The sequence below is a fragment of the Pelecanus crispus genome, chromosome 5 (assembly GCF_030463565.1).
Source record: "Pelecanus crispus isolate bPelCri1 chromosome 5, bPelCri1.pri, whole genome shotgun sequence".
NCBI classification, from domain to species: Eukaryota; Metazoa; Chordata; class Aves; order Pelecaniformes; family Pelecanidae; genus Pelecanus; species Pelecanus crispus.
Genome location: NC_134647.1, coordinates 32,720,664 through 32,741,926, shown reverse-complemented (window position 1 = coordinate 32,741,926; position 21,263 = coordinate 32,720,664). Strand labels below are relative to the sequence as shown.

The 21,263-nt window shown below is 43.0% G+C and overlaps 1 protein-coding gene across 1 annotated transcript in view; it reads left to right on the top strand.

Moving 5' to 3' along the window:
- Window positions 1-21,263, top strand: part of PLCL1 (phospholipase C like 1 (inactive)) — a 220,956-nt gene that overhangs the window by 159,808 nt on the left and 39,885 nt on the right. Inside the window, exons 2-3 of the mRNA XM_075711057.1 lie at window positions 16,231-18,702; window positions 20,914-21,117. Coding sequence (XP_075567172.1) covers window positions 16,231-18,702; window positions 20,914-21,117 — 2,676 coding nt within the window. The remainder of the gene's footprint in view (window positions 1-16,230; window positions 18,703-20,913; window positions 21,118-21,263) is intronic.

The following is a 21,263-nucleotide window of genomic DNA, read 5'->3' as shown; positions in this document are numbered from 1 at the left end:
AGAGTTAGCAAGTCCTGCAGCTAAACGGGGGTGTATTCTTTTACCCTTTATTTACCTTGGAGCAATGTGTTGGAGAGTGTTCATTGCTCATATGCCCTAAAGGAACTGATGGAAAGTAACAAGAAAGAAGAAAAGAGGGAGCAAATTCGTTTAGAGCAAGAAAAAAGCTTTTCCTTAAAATTTATCTTTTTGCCATATCTGCTTATGTAAAAAACATACAGACAAACTCAGGACCTGTGTTTCCCTGGTGGGAGGGATTAGCTCTAAAAGTCTTGAAAAGCCAGAGCACTGAAGTTTAAAAAGGACTTGAGGAGATGTTGGATGAACAAATGTACAGGCACACCTCTTTTATGCTGAATAGGATATTAACAAATGAACAGTGTGACTGTGGGGACTAAATGTGTGTGTAAGTGTTCATAAGATTAAAGCTTAAAATGAGCAACTGCTAAATCACACAGTTCTTGCAAATCATAATCTGTTTTAGAGGGCCCATTGAATGGACTGTGAGTTCTGACCTGACTTTTGTCTACGGAAAAGTGGTTCCTAGTGATTAGCGGCCATTTCCCGTGAATACCTTTCCTTCAGGCTTTTTATGCTTCTTGTAAATAGCTTCCCTCCTTGTCGTGACTGTGTAGTCATGTAGAAAGTGTCATGTTTGCTTGGCAGGCATGGCTTTTGCTTAATTCTCTGCAGCATAATTATAAGTCGTTGATTTTGTCCCAGCTTTTTGAACCATAGCTCACTTATGCCACACTCCTGCCATCGTTTGTGCACACTAGCAAAATTAAACATTGCCAGTATTTAACAGATGTCTTTTAGGTCCTTTTCAAATCGCTTTGGGGAGCGTGCCTGTTGGTGTTAAGAGCAACTGTGCAAGATGAGCGTGAATTGAGGGTGTTTGTCCTCCGTGTGACCAAAGTCTAGTGGTGACGGCACCCATTTGGAGAAGGTGAGCCTTGGCGAAGGGGGCTGCGAGGAGCAGGGACTCGGTGCTCTCGTATCCCCAGGGGAGCACAGCAGCTGCTGTGCTGGGGACCTGTCCTTATCCTGTGCGTGCCACCGTGCCTGTTTCACACTTCCAAACGAGGGGCACAGCATCACCTAGAATCATAGAATCATTTAGGTTGGAAAAGACCCTTAAGATCATCAAGTCCAACCGTTAATGTAACGCTACCAAGTCCACCACTAAACCATGTGCCTAAGCACCACGTCTGCGCTTCTTTTAATTACCTCCAGGGATGGGGACTCAACCACTTCCCTGGGCAGCCCGGAAGGCATTAAAGAGCTGTCCTTACAGGGTGTGTCAAAGATGGTGAATCAGGCCTTGCTTTCAGAGGGTTACATGCTCTCGAGCAGAAATAAACCCAATTCCTCTGCAGCCTGGGTGCCAACCACAGAGTGCTTAACACACCCAGCTCAATATTGCAAATGTTGTATGGATTTTATTTAACAGGAGGTCACCTGCTGTGGTGAGACACATGAAGTTAAACCAGGTTTTATCCCTGAGCACCGTTTCATCTCTTCTGGGTGTGTTAACCACAAGATGGGTTTTGCTGTCACTTCAGTCTTTTGACAGGGGAGATGACCCTTTGCTTGTCTTTGAAAGAAATGTTTGGGTGTCAAATCTGTATGACTTTAGTTAGGCTCTGGTTCTGAGTGGGAGAAGATTTCTCCTTGTATCCATAGTAATGGAGCAAACACCTGAAGAAAGGTGGGATTTAACTCATATCCTGGCATTTCTCTTCAGATACATTAAGAAGCTCCCACCCAACACCTCTGCTTTTGTGGTTCCCCATCTAATGTGCCCAGCTCCCCCCAGGTGCTGCAGGGAGGGTTCTGTTGTCTGGTGTGGATGCGAGTCCTTCCAGCAGCTGAAGAGATGAAATGGTGCTCAGGGGTAAAACCTGGTTTAACTTCATGTGTCTCACCACAGCAGGTGACCTCCCGTTAAATAAAATCCATATAACATTTGCAATATTGAGCCGGGTGCGTTAGGCACAGTAGTGCAGTTGTTCTGTAATGGTGCTGTTTGGCTGAAAGCCTTGAAGTGTTTATACATGAAACCAGAAACAACCCCTCAGCTGGTAGCGCAGGCCAGAGGGATGATGCTGCATCCCCTCCCAGTGCATCGTGGTGCCATGCTGGGAAGGATGGAGACCCTGGCAGAGACACCCTTCTCTCTGAAGGTACCAAGCATTGTGCTTCAGAAACATTTCTGAGTCCTGTGGAATTCATGAGTCCAAATCTGGAGCAGACAGTGTTTCCTAAGGTGTCCTCCTGGGGCCATTAGCAGAACTAGAAGCCAGGGCATTCCCACTTTTCTGGTAGCAGACCCAACATGTTTCTTCTTGCTCAACATTTTCTAAATGTTGCAAGTGTACAGCGCTGTTGGAGATTTGAGGTGTTATTTTCTCCTCATAAAGTACTAAGTTATGCTGCAGTTACAGTATAATTGTACTGTGGTTAGATTTTTTTTAATACCCCTACTGCCACTAATTCCTAATGTTTAAATATTAGCTGGATGGAAGCAATTACGCCAGGTTGGTGATATACTTACACCGTAAAAATGCATGTGCTGTGTGAAACCCAAGGGACCATAATATTCAGGCATGCAGCTAATTTACTTGGGAGAAAAAGGAATTATAATTATTTAGGAAAATATATGACCAGAATAAAATTACATTACAATTGCAGTCCTGTATTTATTAAAAAAAAGAAATGACCGATTTTTCTCTCCCTAAGACTTGAGCTCCTGGAAGTAGGAGAGCTCTGCCCTTGAAGGTGGATAGTTTTGAAGAAATGTGATAAAAGTTGTAACGCCTTACCATAGCAAACCAGTTATTCTTTAAATGAATTGGATGTTTATGATGCTGCAGTTTGCTGTGAAGGCTTGTCAAAGCGCTTGTAACCTGTATCATTTACTCCTGATTTTGATGAGTAATGCAAACATTCGGCGTCTGCATTGGTAAAAATTTGGAATACGCCTACTTATTAGATTCACATAATATGATTTAATGATGCTACCACAGCTGTCTCTTGAGTACTTATTTCCTCTGTATTATTGGGGAAATCTGTGTTTTGCTTTTAAGGGAGACATTTAATTTGTTATACTGTCACTAAGGAGACCATTGAAATCATTGTTTCACTTGTATGGCAGTTTTAGCCCTGTCAACTCCTCTGTCAGTGTGGCAGCATGTTTCATGGCTTGACACAGTCTGATCTTGTATCAGCAGGCGTAATTTATACCTACAACCTAGCTTTTCAGCTTAAGGATGTTGAAAGTGAATATATTGTACGCACTGGGCACATAGTTGCAAAGCTGAAAAACTGTGGATGGGAGTAAAATACTTCAGAAATTTCTGCATGTGTATATACATACAAACACACCTTGATACCCATATGCATGCGTTGTAGAGGAGCAATCAGAAAGTTTTCCCTAACACTGGTTTTGTGATGAAGCTTATTGACAAGGGATTGTAAAGCACAAACGGGACAACTCAAGTCCATGGGTGTCCCACGTGCACGGGGAGGTGGGCTGCACGCACACCCACGCCGGGCGAGATGGGGAGCGGTGGGGGTGCCACGGGGATCTGTCTCGTGGGCTCCCGTGGAGGTGGTGCCAGTACCCCCACGGAGAGCTTGCACACCAGCTGTACAGACTCCTACACCTCAAGGATGCTTTCCTAAATTGATAAACCATTTCCTCAGAGGAGCTAATGCACTGGTCGGGTATGCGGAAAGTTGCTTGTCTTTCTCACAGAAAGCTGGGGCCTTTTGACAGCATGCTCGAGGCAAAATTTCACCCCCAAGCACATTATAGACCAGCTAAAACAACACTGTTAGCTTGCCCACATAGTTCATATTTGGCTTTATGTATTCTATCTCAACCTGTTTAATAATTCAATTATGAATGACAATCAGAATTTAAAAAACATATTCCCATTAAAACAGTTTGATTACCTTATTCTATTGATTTTTGTAGCTTCATTGTTAAATGTAAGGATTGGGGTTGATCTGAATCAGCATAAATGTGATTAATGAAGAAATCATTTAAGTTGATTAAAAAGGGCTTAAAATAATTAGACTATGGAGAATTGGGGTGGTTTATTGGATTACGCATTTTATTCCTGGAGGATTGTTGTAAGATTCAGAATGAAATTAAATTGGTGATCCTATTTTGGGCCCCCAGTGCCCCATAATCTCCAGTGCCATGATACCAGACGGCATAGTCACGTTCAACAGTTTTCTCTGGAAAAATACAGGATTGAATTTTTGAGCTAATACCTAAATAGCCAGGCCAGAAGATACCACTGAAATCTGGTCTGCTCTGCATTATATAGGACTTAAATGAAATCATGTTTGATCTCATGCAACATCCTTTTGGAAGGAGTCTGATGCTGATGAATGCCTTCTTAAGTGATGGAGACTCTCCTGCTATCCTTGGGAGTTGTGACCTTCATCAGCTATCCTCACTATGGGTTTTGTTTGTGTGGGTTTTTTAAGTCTTAGTTTTCCTTTGAATGTGTCAGCTTCTAGGTATTGAAAGGATGTATCCCATGACAGTACTGATCTTTATGTAATCATCTGTAATCTGTGACAATGACAGTCCACATCTTGAGTTTCTACAAGGTCAATAACAAAACTTAATTTGAAGGACCTCTTAAAATACATTGATTCACTATTTAATTTAAGTAGTGAGTTGGAACCATTACATTTTGAACAAAAGTGACCAGATATGCCTTTATTTTAGGGCATAAGAAGCGTCCTTTAAAGATTTTCCTTAGATTAATTTGGGCTTCTACAATTGCTTGTGACCAGACAATATGTGTATTGAACTAAAAGAAATCTGGAATCTCTTACTCGAATGGGTTTTCCAAAATCATCCTGACTCTTGTGGCTTTTGTGAACTCTCTCCAGTTTTCAAGGTAGTTTCTAAACTGAGGGTATCACATGATGGACAGATACAAAGATATTAGAACTTCTCTACCCCTAGCAAGTACTATGTTTGTACAATCAAGTATACCATTGCAATCTTTTTGTTATATTCTGTGCTGATCATCTGTGATGACAAAGTTGAGGGTTTTTTCCAAAATTATTGTTTCCTGGATCACAGTCCTGTACATAAGGCCTGCCCCTTGTTTCTAGATTTATGAACTCACATTTTGGTCCTTATTGGAACATGGGTTTTGGTTTTTTTTTTTTCCCTTACACATTGCTTGTCAAGCAGTCTTTTGACTTTTGATCACTGAGCCATATTCTTTGTTATTCGTTGCTGTTCAGATCTTGGCTTTGCATTGTCTCCAGACTCCCATGTATATTGATTTCCTGCTTTATTCCAGGTCTCTCTAAAAATGCTAAATAACATTGGGCTAAGAACAGGTCCCTGCAGGATCCCATTTGAAGCATATCTACATGATGAGTGTTTCACATTTACTGTTGCGTTTGAGACACGTCATTTATCTCATGGTTGATCCATTTAATGTCTTCTGAGTTTATTTTTATTGCTATATCTTCTTAATCAAAATGTCATTCAGTACCAAGACAAATGCATTGCAGAAACCATAATATATTACAGAGTCTAAGTATATTACAATGACTTTATTACACGTATCAGCCAAACTTTTAATCTTGTAAAAGAGTTATCAGGTTAGTCTGACAAGCTCTGTTTTCCATAATGTTGGAGATAGTTAATGCCAATCATCTTTTCATTCTTTCTTAATCAAATTTTGTTTCAGCTCTTCCATTATTTTGACAATGAAAATTATTCACTCACAGGTATGCTGCAAATCCAGCATTCAGAGGGGTAGTAAAGGGGAGTACCAGTGGGGCAAGTTTTTCCTTAGCTAGGTCTTTTTAAACTCATTTGGCTTTTCTTCCTGAATCACCACTGGAATCCTCTTACTGTCATTTAGTGAATAAATGCTTTTTCATACTATTAACAACACCAGTGCTCCCACTCAGTGATGGACTGCTGGTGGGATTCAGCCTCTTCCTAATATTTTCAAATGAACTGTCTGGACCCTCTCTGCTGTAATTGCCACCTGCCACCAAACCCTTCTCCTGCTTGTATCAATTTCTCTGGTTGCTGTTTCTTCCTTTTGTCTGTTTTCTTCCTTTACTAATTTCCTAATTTTCCTTATCTTACTTTATAACCCACACCAACAACTTCTCGTATTTTCAGTGTGTAATGTATTGCTTTCTTGTAGCTGTATTTCTTTCCCATTTAAGAGACATTTTTAACCAGCATAACCTTCTTTCTGGCTTGTCTGGCTCAGGTAGTGTTTTCCATGGATTGAAGAAAGTTTAGATGATTTACCTACAGGTCATCCTCTTCTGTCAGGTTTTAAGGAGGACTTCGCACAGATGCAGTGGAGGTCTCTTTAAAATAAAAACAAACAAGCAAACAAAAAATCTTTGAAGTTCAGCTAGGTCAGATTCTTGCAATTTCCTCTCAGTGAAAGTCCTTAATTTTAGTTGTTTTGGGTTTTTTTTTTTTTTTCCTCTGAACAAGGGGTGCAGAGAAGGTCTTGCTCTGATTTAATGTCTGTGTCTGAACAACTAATTTCTTCAAAATACTTAAAGCATATGTTTTTTTCAAAGAGATGCAGAAATAAACATCATCCTTGCAGGTAAAAGCCCACAGGAAGGTGTGCGCATAGTGTGTTGTGCTCACATTTGGGTTTTTGCATCGCAGGATGTAGTGCATGATGCTCTTCTCCCAGGTGCCCAGGTGACGTGGAAATAAGCAGCTCATCTTCTGTAGTTCAAAGGCTTCAAGCCCTGTACGCTCTTTCTGGTTTGAATGCTAGCACTCTTCGAGTCCTGTGGATGGCTGGGGTTACTGCCACGGTTTATTCTGCCCAGGGAGTGCAGCCTGTGCAATCACACCAGGACTTGGGCGCTATGAGGAGGGCAGCCAAGGCAGCATGCACAGCAAGCTGTGGCTTCCCTGCTAGCAGGGCCGTGGGTGAGGACCCTGAAGCTGGGTCGGGTATCTCCTCATGAGCTCACAACTTGACTGCATCTACCCCATGCTAACGTACAGAGCATCTTCTAAATCTTGTCTCAACTACGGACAGCGGGATGTTGCTCTGGTCTCTGTGTTTTGTAAGGACGCTGTGGCAGTGTCCTCTGCACTTGCTGTGGAGCTGTCATGTATCTGAGTAGCAAAAGAGATGAACATTAATGCTGTGATAAGATGTACAGATATTGCAGTGCTCGTTTTCCTGTTCCCCAGGGCCACGGCAGCCCTTATGTCAGGGAAATGCTGCAACTGTCTGTGAGCCTGCACAGTGTTTGCTAGCGATGTTTTAGAGTCCTCCTGGTCATAGTGCTCAGAGCTGTTGGGAAGACGCTGAGATGCCAGATCTTTGGTGTTTCCCAGCTCATGATCTTCATTGTTTCTGCTGCAAGTTCAGACTGGTTACATGCCCTGTGCACTTGTAATGCCTTTGCTCCATGTCTGTATGAAGAGTGGATGTGGTTTTTTTAAATGCAGGGGCTGCATATTTCAAAATACACTGTTTATTATGCCTGCAGGAAGAATAACCCACCTGCTCGTTTAGGTTACCTGGGTGCACTAATGAATGGGATTCACATTCCTTGCAATGCAGCCCCACGAATCTGTCACCAGAGTAAGTTTCACTAAGGTTTTGGGAATATCCTCTTACTCAGTTTTACAAATGTACCTCTGAGCAGGGCTCCCTCTATGGGGGTGACATGGCCTCAGCAGTGGCCAGGAGTGTGGCTTCCCATCTGTCCCTTCCCTTCTGTTGGGTGCCTGGCCATTTTCTTCAGATGTAGCTCTTTCTACCATGATCTAGGCTGTGGTCAGTACAAGGCCTCGTTGCTGCAGTCACCTTTGTAAACCTGAAATCAATCCAGAAGTTTTAAGTAGGTATAAATGGGGGAAGTTCATGTTGCCTGAACTCTACCAGTTACTCTTGGTGCTGGCTTGTCTCCAGATTGGATTTAAGGCACAGATTTGATCTATTATATCTAAGTAACTTGGGACCTTCCAACCTGAGAGACTCTTTTGCTGTGCCACCTAGTAAGAGTGGTGATCGGCTCAAATACTCAAAATGGGCACTTAATAAGGACCCCTGGTTTGGTTAGTCACCTCTCCTCCCTGGTCTGAAACAGCACTGATCTACTGGGCTCTGGTACAGACTGCTCCGTATGGCTTGCTTATCTGCAGATGGGGGCTGATAGGAGCTGTGGTCTGCTTTGCGTGGAGGGAGGAGCTCTGTAAGGCAGTTCTGTGATTGCTGTAGGGTTAGCTGCTTTAAGTAGGCACTCCTTCTAATTTTTGCCTCGGATGCATTCAAAGGAGGATCTGTAAAAGAACGAGGGTTTGTACGATAGAGCTCTCCTGGGAATGCTGCAGCCAAGATCTCATTTTCCCAGGGCTTGCTGTTTACTGCTTCTGCTTTAAGACAAAAAGTGTCTTTCTGTCTTTCTCAGGTTTATATTCCCTTAGAGCATGGGGATAAATTCAGTCCATATCCAAGGTGCCCTTGGAGACTCATAAGCGTTACAGCCTGCAAGCAACCCAAGTACTTGGAAATAACAGAGCGGTTGGGAGTGGCAATGGTTGGAGACATTACGTCCGGTGGGCTGTGTCAGTCCCTTCCACACTAAAAGCCTCCTCCCAACTGGAAGTAGATCTGGCACTTGGGGTGTCATAAGTGAAGGTTTTGTTCTACAGGAAGAATGAAGAGGAAACATGAAAAATCTTCTGTGTCAGGTGGAGTCTTTCATAGGGTTATACAGAGGCGCTGTGTGTATGTATTGAAGTGTCATACAGGAATTTATTTTTCACTGTAGATTGTTACTTAATACATAAAGGGATAGGTACTTGCACCTTTATTTAAGGGATGTCCTTGTGGAAACCAGTTGGATGATGAAGTGTAAAGAGAAAACCTCATGAACAATGATGGCAGAAGGAGCCATGAAGTGGTAGTCTCATTACAGGCATTGAAAAGTTGTTCATGTTCTTGTGCTCTTTGAAGCTTCTTGACTTTGGTTCATGGCCCTAATTATAAAAACAAGTTGAAGTAGTAACTTCAGTGTCGTACCATGCTAGAAAACAAACCCTTCTTGTGCTGCATGGATTTCATTTCCAAAAAGTGTTTCCAGATGGAGTCCTTATGTGCTGCTGCTTTTTCCTTTTGCTCTCACTTGCCATTTAAGCAGCAAAGGTAAATTTTCTTCAAGGTAAAATTGAATAAATTTGGCAATGCTAGTGATTTTTAAAAAAAGAAAAGGGAAAAAACCCCGAACACACAACAAAGCATTCCTTGAACAGCAAATCATTTTGGTTCAGATGATGTTCTCAAAGATGTCCAGACATTCTTCTCTTTCTCTCACCATCCTACAGTCCAGTATTTGAAAGGGTTTTTTAGTAATGGAGGGAAAGAGGAAAGCAGACAAGCCATTATAATCTTGCCTCCTGTTGAACTTCTCCAGCAGGGACTATTCAGCATCCCAGAATAGTTAAGCTATTGTCTTCACTCTGTTTTCCAGCCCTCAGGGTGCCCATTTTGCAGGGTGACATTTCCTCCCCTTTTGATGAGAAGCTGACTGTAAGGTCATTATTATAGGTCTTGGTGAGAATCTACTACCCATACCCAATGTCTGGGTAATCCTGGGGAGTTGAGAAGAGCCCACTGTAAATACTGATATTACTGTTCCCCATGACACTTTTCTTTCCCCTGTGTCTGAGATCCCTTAGTCATTTCTTTCTCATGAATGACGATAGTGCTTAGGTTTCTGTGTGGAGCTTGAGCTTGAGTTAAACTGCTAGTTAGTGACAACTAGCTGGATTTGCAGACATGCCAGTGTGACTATTTTGGTATTTGAAAAATTGTTGGACACTGCGTTCTGAAGCTGTTTCTCACGTATCTGTCCATGTCATATTTTTAGTCTGCCGTAAATTTTCTGTTTATTCCATTACGTGAGTATCAGCTTTTAAGAGCGCATGTGTTAAACTTTGGATCCAGTCTTTGTTCCACATGTGCTCAAATCCCTGAATTAGCAGGAGTTTGCCTTGAAGAGGCTACCGAGGTTGATCCCACAGCATTAACATCTGCTCTCGCAATCTGTTGAGCTGTGTGGTTAGCCCAAGTGTGACTGGCAGCATCCCTGCGGCTGCCTGCGCCAGTGATGAGGTTGTTTGGCTGTTCAGCCCTGTGCAAAGGTACCTGCTTTGTGCCATGAGTTGTCAGCCTGGATGAATTTTGAGTAGGTAACCTTTTCTTTGTTGTGAGTTGTCACAGTGGATATCTGATACTTACACCCTACAGGCCTTGCCAAGAAAGATTAGAGGGAGTTCAGCTCCTTAACTTGTTGTGATAGCAGAGGCTGTGAGGAAAACTGGTAACATCTGCAAAATGGGCAATCCTGGGATGCTCTCTGAGGATGGCCAGAATGTGGCTGAGATTCACAGAAGAAATCTTTGTGTCCTAGTAATGAATACCAGTTTCCAGTGATCATTGCTACCTGTAGTAATCATGTACCGGTACTGTGGGTTCAAGCTTTGAGTCCCATCTCTGATCAGATGGACTAAGCCTCGCACACGCGTGAGATCTAGTTGCAGCTCTGGCCCCCAAACTGACTTTCTGTGTTCCCTTGGATAGTTTATATAAACTTTTCCTGCTCCGACTGACTTCATTATAGAAAAATTACACCATCATTTCTCAACCCGCTACATGGTGCTTTGAGTGCTACTAGTGACTCACTGACTTCTTTGTTTAATGTTTAAAGGTAAATTTTTCCCACCACAAGTACTGTAAAGCTTTAAGATTTTGGGCGACTGGGATTTCCTCTGTATATAACTGAAATATCTAGAAGCATCCCAAAAGATCAAAATTATTATCCTTACACTATGGCATTCTTTTGCTTTTTTTTTAAAAAGAAAACCACCCTGCAGAGCTAATTAGTTTCTCCTGGGTTAAAAAAACCCGAAACAATCAGGTAATCATTTTGCCAACTAAGTGGATCATCTGGAGTTTCCAGAGCAGATAGCTTTTAGGATGTACCGTTTATCACAAACTATTTGTGAGGACAGACTAAGCTGTCTGTTATTGATTTCTTAGTGGCAGGTTCATGGGAAATGGCAAAGATCAGAATAAAGCTTCACTTTTAGTAACGGTGATACTCACTGGTGAAAATGTAAATTCGTTTTTGGGGAAATGGCTCTTAACCGCACTTAACAAGTTTAGCTCTTAGCATCATTACTAAATTTCACATCCTTTCACAGAAGCCCTGCAGCTCTTTAAGGGCTTTTGGTGTCTTCAGGTAAGTGATGCTTTTTGCCCTTCTCAACTTCCTTAGCAGAATCCTGGAAGGCTATCAATGCTTTACAGGCCCTTCAAGTAACTTAATTTCAGACAAACAATAATTCATGATCTTGATTTTGTGTGCAGGGCTGCTATACAGCTTTTATTAATGCCCTGTTTCTTAACTTCAGCTCAACAATTTACATCCTATAGTTTTGACAAAGGGGGTGGGATGAGGTGGAGAGTATGTTTATTCATATTTTTTTAATCCCACATATTTATTTCTGTTAGCTTTTTGATTTAAACAGCAGAAGATTGAATGGTCAAAGGTCAGGGTGGATGGGGTGGAGTTTTCCCACAACTGCTGATGGCTTAGTGATCCCACTGTTTACTCATCCAGTCCCTCTGACGAGGATGATGTGTTCAACAGGAGAGCTTCTCCTATTTTGGGAGTGTGCTTAGGCTGGAGCTCTGGATCCCTCCTTTAGAAACCTTTAGAAAATAGTTGTTTGCGATGTTAGGATGTAGTCAGGCCAGCACTCAGATATGTCTCCTTGGTGTTAACTGATTTCAGAGCAGCTGTGTGTATGCTGAAAGCTAAGCACACATTGAAGTGGTCCTGTGGTTGTGGTCTTGAGGTATTTTTGCATAATGGGTATTATGTAGGCTCAAGAGCAGGAGATGATGTCAGCCAGTTAGGTTGCCTTATAGGAGGTGTCCAAAGAACCAAGGGAAACCAAAGTTGGAGTCACTTTGAAAGAGTTGTCTTGCCCTGGAAAGCACAAGGTTTCCCATATAGGTAGAGTTTTTCTTTTGTACGTCTACATTACATACAAACTGGTTGTGTTTGTTTCTAATAGCAGTGTTTTGTATAGAGCTATGTTATCTCTGGTAGAGAAGGTCTTAGGGTGGAAAATCTGCAAATTAGTTGCTTGTTTTCACGCTGACGTAGATTTCTTTTTTGGCAAGCATCATCCTTTCCTTTCCTTCTTTGTTTGCCACAATAAATTCAGTGTCAGTTCAACTGACTGAGGAAAAAGAGCAATCCTAGGCTAGTTACTATGTGGTAAGATAATTTTTTATGGACTTAGCATCTTGGAGAAAGATAGACTTTTCACCTCCAAGATTCAGGGGTACATCTCATTGTGCTCTGGTTAATGAAGGGGAACAAGTGCTCTTGTGTGGGCAAGTACTGTTGAGAGGTTTTTTTGATAATTTGCAGTGTGAATGTGTTTCACAGGTAGCACAAGAGAACAGGTTTGCTATTTATTCACGTAAGATGTTGGCAGCCTTCAGTTTGCCAGGTGGCTGTACTTGTTCCTGTTTGTAGTCTCCAGTGAAAGGTAAAACAGAACAGGAATTTAGCCACTAGAGACACTGCAGCACAGAAATATTCTTAGGTGGATGCCTTGTCTTAGAAGAGCAATGTGTAGAAGTTGGATTAAGGTAGAGACTTAAAGAAAGACAATAGCTAAACTAAAATTAGGAACCTAAGTCTGTAGGCTCAGTTGAACTAAGCTCAGCGTAAGATCAATGGGGAGGCAAAGTGTATTTAAGTCATCTTCTCCAGGCTCTGATGTGAATGAAGCCCAGTGGAGGAAGGACACTTCTTGAAGAAAATGCTCCTCTGCTCCACAGGGTGATCCCTTGGACCTGGAGGTGTGTGGCCTGGCTAAACCCTGGTGTCAAGATCTGGAGATGCTTGTTCAAGCGATGTGAATGTGGCAGAACAAAGGCGAGTGCCTGGCTTGTCAGGCTGAGAAGACAACATTTGAGCTTACAGAAACACATTTTGAGTATTTGCAACACTAAAATAAATAACTTCTTGATAATTATGAATGTAAACTGTCTCATTAAATCTAAATTATCAGCTCTCGCTTTGAAAGACTATGTTCCTGTTCTGTAGAGACCAAGGGAATAGCTGATGCAGTAGTAAGCTCAGTTATCAATTGCAGTTTTGCAGGGTTAGCATGTATGATACAGTAGATTGGGGAGATTGTTAGTATCAGTTAAAATAATCCTGTCAATGTCAATAATACTCACATCTTGTTAATTTTAGGCAATTAGTCCGTGGATTAGACTTGAATTCTATTCAATTGATTAAAAGATATGGGGAAGTCCTACTCAAAGATCAAGAACTGCTGTTGTACAATTCTGATGTTCCTTACGTGCCACCAAGTACAAAACCAGAAGCAACCATCAAAAATAAAAGCAGGGGAAGAGGACACAGAGGATGATCTAATTCCCTCCAAATCCCTGAGAGGTTAAGACTGAATGTTAAAAGGCAAGTTTTGTTGATTCTCCACGAGGCCAATTAGTTTTTTCCCCACCTTAATACCTGAAAAATAGCTGATTAATTCTGTGGCTTACTTTCATCAAAAAGCACAGGTATCTTGGAACTAAAAATAAATGGCTTTTATTTTTCTGCAGAAGAAAATTAGTCACATAACAATTCCTGCCTCTCTAGCAAAGACAAAATGGCAGAGCTGGAGCTAAATCAGTTATGTTGCTCTGATGAGTTTTCCAGGTCTGGCCCTGAGGAACCACACTCCATCAAGGAGTGAATCACCGCAGATTCAAAGGCCATTAATACATCTTAATATATGAGAAAAATAATCTTAATTAATCATCAATCTTAAATCTAAATATTGGTCCTGTAAACCTAAAGAAATAAGAAAGAAAAGGCTCTTCTAGAACCTACAGGTTAATTGGCTGCATTCGTTTGTATTCATTAGCATCTGTTGCTTCAAGATTTTCATGGCCATAGTTGTGTATTAAAACACAGTATGTTAATGCAGAAACAGACTATTTTAGCAGAAAGCTATAATTAAAAAAGTAGTTGACCCAAGGCGCTCACTTCATTCACTTTCTTCCTATTTTTTAAGACTAATTCTCATAATAAGTACTACAATAAATGGCTAGAGTAATTCTTCTTGTCAGTAGAAGTCACTGTATCAGTTTAATGGCAAGTCTTTAGCACAAGAAGTTTAGAATTTTTGATTTTGTTCCTAGCAGATCCCATGCCTTTAAATCCAGTTGTTGAGGGGCTGGGGTTTTGGAAATCTTCTGGGTGTTATTGAATGGAGTGAATGGCAATAATAATTTTTTAGAAACATTTATACTGACTAATGCTGGATCTTTACAGACATGCAGGCAATGAGTGCAGGTGTTCTTACAAGCAGCAAGACTGATGCTCTGTATCTGGGAGAGCTACATGGCGTGCGGCTTGGGCACGGACAGTGTGGAGCAGCAGAAACACAGCGATGGGTGGATGGAGGGCACTGCTAGAGCAGGGGTTGCTTTTAGGATTTGTAGGGGATTATGACTTGAGGAAGGGTGACTGACACAGCAGATAAATGGGAGCTGCAGGGAACCAGCTCCTGGGGTAGGGGAGGGTGGTCCAGGCTGCAAAGGATTTGGGGGTCAGGGGGTTTGGTGTCTCAAAGCAGGTCCCCTGGGGCTGTTGGGAAGCTGGTCCCTGGTGCAGCTCTCATGGCTGGGCCTGAGGGCAGTGTGGTGGAGGGCTGTGTGCCTACATCCAGCAACAAAATTGCCTCACCTTGGGACCCCTCTTCTACTCCGGATCTAGGCAGCAAAAGTCCCTTCAACAGCAGAAGGCAGAAAACTCGGAAAGTATTGCTGGTGGCTAGGGAAATAGGAGGGAAAGAATTTTAACAAGTGTTTCACTATTAATTACAGCCTTGGATAATGTTTTAAAAATATTTTTGGTAGCTGTTGGATAGTTTATATACTAATAGAGTAGATGGAAATCATGCGGAGAAAAAAGAATGATTTGCAGTTTATAATTATTGTGAAATGTTTTGAATTGATAATATGTGGGAAAAGATTTAAATTTAGTTGCTGCACTAAAATTACAGAAAGCTTTGCAGGCAGCTGGGTTTAAATCCAGCAGCAAGTAGGTAGTTGATACTGAAAAGACAGTCACACGTGTCTGGCTAAGTATTTTCTCAAGAGGAGTTAGAATATATGCCCTAAAGAAAAAGGCTTTAGGTTTCTTGCCTGGTTGTCTGTTTTCCTACAAAGTTTTGTGGTCCTGGTACATAGAAATGACCGGAATAGCTACTTTCGAAAGCAAATGGGGAGACAAGAGAGTGTGAAGGAGGTTAGGCCTGAGCAGAGGGGTACGTGGGGCTCCCACGAGAGTAGCCATGTAGTTGTGCATGCAGCAGAGATGGGCTTCTCAGCCTAGTGAGAACGTCCTTTGGCAAAGGACACTAAAACATACAAATAAGAAAGCCCAGACGCTCCTGGGTGTGTATCTCAGGGGTCTGACTCGTGACTGCTGTTTGGTTTTGGTTTAGTTTTGCTTGAGGTGTCCAAGGTTGCAGAAAAGAGGCAGAATTGAGGCAGGACGCTCATCTGCCGAGCACCGAGCTGTCACGTGTGCCCCACAAGCATGCTGACCCATCCCAGGTTCTCCTCCCAGCACTGCTTTGGAGACTTCTTCCCCTTTTCCTCCCACATAGGCTGAGACTCTTTTCTCATGCCTTTTTATCCCAAAGTTCCTCCTTTATTCATGATATTTCTTAAATCCTGGTGAGATCCACCCCACTTCTGTTTATGCCAACCTTAACCAGGTGCTGGAGCTTCCCATGAAACCCCTCTTCCCATATGTATATACGTTTTGAAGATGTATGTGACACAACCAGATACCACCTTCTCACAGCTGTAGCAAGTTGCTGAGATCTGGAAGGCAAATAGCTGCAAATGTCACTCATGAAAACTTGCTATCTGTAATGCTGCAATCAATCAAGTTGCTGTATTTTATAGCTCAGTAGGGAACTGAATTGTGGGAAGGGATATGTTGTGTTTTGAGGTTCAGAAGAACATGAATTATCTTTACATAAACATATCTTCTCTATTATTTATGCACTTGTGGAATGGCCAAAGAAAACTTACTTATTCTTTTTTTTATGGAATTATTCCACAGGATCCTTCAAACCAAAAATGTGGAAGAAAGAAAACAGTGTCCTTCAGCAGCATGCCATCAGAGAAGAAAATCAGCAGTGCCAGTGACTGTATCAGCTTTATGCAGGCTGGGTGTGAATTGAAGAAAGTTCGTCCAAATTCCCGGATTTATAACCGTTTTTTTACTCTGGATCCTGACCTGCAGGCTCTTCGTTGGGAGCCTTCCAAGAAGGACCTTGAGAAAGCCAAGCTTGATATTTCTGCTATAAAGGAAATCAGACTAGGGAAGAACACAGAAACATTCAGGAATAATGGACTTGCAGACCAGATTTCTGAGGACTGTGCACTGTCAGTAATTCATGGTGAGAACTACGAGTCCCTTGACTTGGTTGCCAATTCAGCGGATGTGGCCAATATTTGGGTATCAGGACTAAGGTACTTGGTTTCTCGTAGCAAACAACCCTTGGATTTGATGGAAAGCAGCCATAATACCCCACGGTTTGCCTGGCTAAAAACTGTATTCGAAGCAGCAGACGTTGATGGTAATGGCATAATGTTAGAAGATACGTCTGTGGAGCTAATAAAGAAACTTAACCCCACCTTAAAGGAATCAAAGATTAGATTAAAATTTAAGGAAATCCAGAAGAGCAAAGAGAAACTGACAACACGGGTAACAAAAGAGGAGTTTTGTGAAGCATTCAGCGAACTTTGCACAAGACCTGAAGTTTATTTCTTGCTTGTGCAGATATCTAAAAACAAAGAGTATCTAGATGCCAATGACCTCATGCTGTTTTTAGAGGCTGAGCAAGGAGTGACCCACATAACAGAAGAAATGTGTCTAGATATTATACGCAGGTATGAGCTTTCTCAAGAAGGGCGGTTGAAAGGTTTTCTTGCAATTGATGGATTTACTCAATACTTGTTGTCCCCCGAATGTGATATTTTTGACCCAGAGCACAAAAAAATTGTCCAAGATATGACACAGCCTTTGTCACATTACTACATCAACGCATCCCACAATACATATCTAATAGAAGACCAGCTCAGAGGACCAGCCGATATCAATGGTTATGTTAGAGCTTTAAAGATGAGTTGTCGGAGTATTGAACTAGACGTCTGTGACGGCCCAGATAATGAACCCATTATTTGTAACCGTAACAACATGACATCACCACTTGCCTTTCGAAATGTTATTGAGGTAATAAACAAATTGGCCTTCTTTGCTTCAGAATACCCCCTTATTCTCTGCTTGGGGAACCACTGCTCAGTACAACAGCAGAAGGTAGTGGTACAACACATGAAAAGGATCTTTGGAAACAAACTCTACACAGAGGCACCTTTATCCTCGGAAGTCTACCTCCCATCACCCGAGAAACTGAAAATGAAGATCATTGTGAAGGGGAAGAAGCTGCCCTGCGACCAGGATATATTAGAAGGAGAAGTCACAGATGAAGACGAAGAGGCTGAAATATCCCGGAGACTGTCAGAGGACTTCTCAAGGGAACCAAAGCTGATCTGGCTCTGCAGGGAATTGTCTGACTTGGTGTCCCTATGCAAATCTGTCCAATACAAAGACTTTGAGACATCCATGAAATCTCAAAATTATTGGGAAATGTGCTCCTTCAGTGAGGCAGAAGCCAGTCGGATTGCAAATGAATACCCTGAAGATTTTGTTAACTACAACAAAAAGTTTCTGTCCAGGGTGTACCCGAGTGCTATGAGGATAGACTCCAGTAACTTAAATCCTCAAGATTTTTGGAATTGTGGTTGCCAGATAGTGGCAATGAACTATCAGACCCCGGGGCCCATGATGGACCTACACACTGGCTGGTTCCTACAGAACGGGGGATGCGGGTATGTCCTCAGGCCTTCAGTGATGCGTGATGAAGTGTCTTACTTCAGCGCAAATACCAAGGGCATTGTGCCAGGGGTCTCTCCCCAAGTCCTACATGTCAAAATAATCAGTGGTCAGAACTTTCCAAAGCCCAAGGGTGCATGTGCAAAAGGGGATGTCATAGACCCCTATGTCTGCATAGAAATACATGGGATTCCTGCAGACTGCACCGAACAAAGAACTAAAACTGTTCAGCAAAACAGTGATAACCCCATTTTTGATGAAAGCTTTGAGTTCCAGATCAATCTGCCGGAGCTGGCCATGATCCGTTTTGTTGTTTTGGATGATGACTACATTGGGGATGAGTTCATAGGGCAGTACACCATCCCACTGGAGTGCTTACAGCCCGGATACAGGCACATACCGCTGCGTTCTTTTGTTGGTGATATCATGGAGCATGTCACCCTCTTTGTTCACATTGCAATAACCAACCGAAGTGGAGGTGGGAAGGCCCAAAAGCGCAGCCTCTCGGTGAGGATAGGAAAGAAAGCAAGGGAGTACACCATGCTGAGGAACACCGGTCTCAAGACTATCGATGACATCTTCAAGCTGGCAGTGCATCCGCTACGAGAGGCTACTGACATGAGAGAAAATATGCAGGTATGACACTTCTGTCGTGTGCATTGGTGTGTCCTGAATGTGGAAGTCAAGGTCCTGGTGTGAGCTGCTGGTAGGGCAAGCTTGCTGAAGCTGGTGGAAGCTGGTGAAGCTTCGGACCCACAGCTGTTGTCAGCTTTTAACTGGACATTGGAAGGCTGATAGTTACAGGTGTTAACTAACAAGCAAATGTGGGATTAGACAGAAATGTTCTAAAAATCAATAGGCCCTCTCCAAACACATGCTTTACTGGTTGTTTTTGTCTGAGAAAGCAGAACTGAGGGTACATGTGTGTCCCCAGGCCTCAGGTCTCAAAAACTTCATTTCCTCGCTGGTCCTGGAAAACATCAGCAAGCTGTTGTTTTGCTAACTGAGTGAGGGTTATGCTCTTACTTTTCTTTGTCTGGGTAAGTGTAAGAAACGGTCAGTGGATGTGTCATTTAAGGTCTTGTCTACACCAGAGAAACGCACTGGGCAAAGAGCAGCAGGTTTCCCTGACCGCGCGTTGCCACCGTTTGCCCAAGGCCTGCAGATGTCCAACACAGGCACTGAATGCCACTTGGATTGCAGTTTCCTCCCTGCTAAATAGCTGCGTTGTCTCGGCTGGCTGAGCGCTGGCACAGACACCGGTGCCGTGTCTTGGCTCCGGCGGTCTCCTGGCACCGCGTCCGCCCGCCTGTGCTGCTCCAAGAGCAGCCGGAGCCCGCTGCAGCCGGGGGCATCGGGGCCCAGGTGCGCAGCACAGTCACAGCTGCCCGGGTTAGACCTCCATGGTCAGCAGGAGGTGAAGTAGCAGCAAAGCCAAACAAGAACCAGCCTGCCCGGCGCTCTCCTCCGTGGCAGGCACGACTGCGGGTTGATTAAGGGGCAGCTCAATTCAGAGGTCCAGGCGCTGCCTGGAAACAAAACTGAGTAGCATTAAACAATGAGTTTTCTTTAATAAATAGCTGAAATCAGCCATAACTATCTCCTTGGTAAAGATACAGAAACAATTCATTTTTCTTTCTTGAAAACTGGAGAAAAATGCATAGCACTTCATTGACCCCACTCTTCTGGACAGAGTCTAAAGCAAATTAAACTTTGGCAGCTGGAAAAGTTTACAAAATGACATAAGTTTTAAATCACTCCCAAAGGAATAGTCTATGCATATTTTTAAGAATGGGAAACTCTTCCCAGCCTTTCCTTCAGGCCTTGAAAGTAACTAGTTTGAACAGCTGACTCCACCTTCTGTCTAGGTCAGGCACTATGTGTGAACTATATAAAAGAAAATACTCTGAATCTGACTTAGAAACAGCATTAACGTGCCTTCCAAGTGAAATTTCCATACCAGATCTTGTTCTGGGGAATGCTTCATAAAGATACAGTCGTTAGATTTAACTGCATGCTAATGTATCTGATTAATGAGAAAAGCCTCTATTAATTAGCTGGGTATTTTCTGATGACTTTTTTTTTCAGCAAGATGTGTGGGGGAACATTTACAAGGTATGGGTTGTTATAATACCCTCTTACTTAAATTTTGTGCATATTGGTCACTCATTGTACAATTCAAGAAGCTAAATGATGAGGGCATGTCAGCTGTACATCCGCTGACTTGATAAATAAATAAATCCTGGCATGTTAGTTTGGTTTGACCTGTATATCCAGTATTGATTTCCTTATATGTGACCTATGAAGGGGAAAGAGCGTTTGTGTTTCTTTATGATGTGGTAATGCAAGGCTGAAAACAAAGTGTTTTTTTCCTGCTTGCCTTTCCCATGGGAAATACGAGGTCTGTCGAACTTGTTCTTGCTGGAGGATGATAATGACGGGAGAATGAGGTGATTACAGCATTAAAAACAATTGGAGTCTGAACAGTTGGGAAGAGAAATAGCATTTTAGGCTGACGGTTTAATATGCTGGGGACCAGAGCTTGTCCCTGTTTGGGCTGGATTTGCAATGCAAAGTAGCTGCAGGACTGGCAGCTGGGATACCTGGGCCTGGGGGAAAGCTGGAGCTGGCAATAGGCTTGGGGAGCCCACAGCGGGGCTGGCCGGGAATTCCTGTGTGTGCCGGCACCCCAGGGTCCATGGGGGTCCCAGGGACAGCGGGCAGCGGGGTAGCGCTGCCCCACATCAGGGAGGAGAAGCCGGCAGGCGCTGACAAGGTACTGGCAGGCAGGGGGGACCGAGTGGCAAGTGGCGACATGTGCTCAGATATTTCTTTTCCTTCCCCCAGAACGCCATGGTGTCTGTCAAGGAGCTGTGCGGGCTGCCGCCCATCGCGAGCCTGAAGCAGTGCATCCTGACCCTGTCCTCGCGGCTCGTGAGCAGCGACAACGCACCCTCTGTTACCCTCTGCATGAAGGACGCGTTTCCTTACCTAGAGCCTCTGGGGACCGTGCCCGACGTGCAGAAAAAGGTCCTGGCAGCGTATGACCTGGTAGGCACTTACCACTGCTATCTCTGCCTTTCCTCACCTTTGAGAACATGGCAGGTGATGTTCACTGGCTTTCATAGAATCATAGAATCAATCGTTTAGGTTGGAAAAGACCTTTAAGATCATCCAGTCCAACCATTAACCTACAC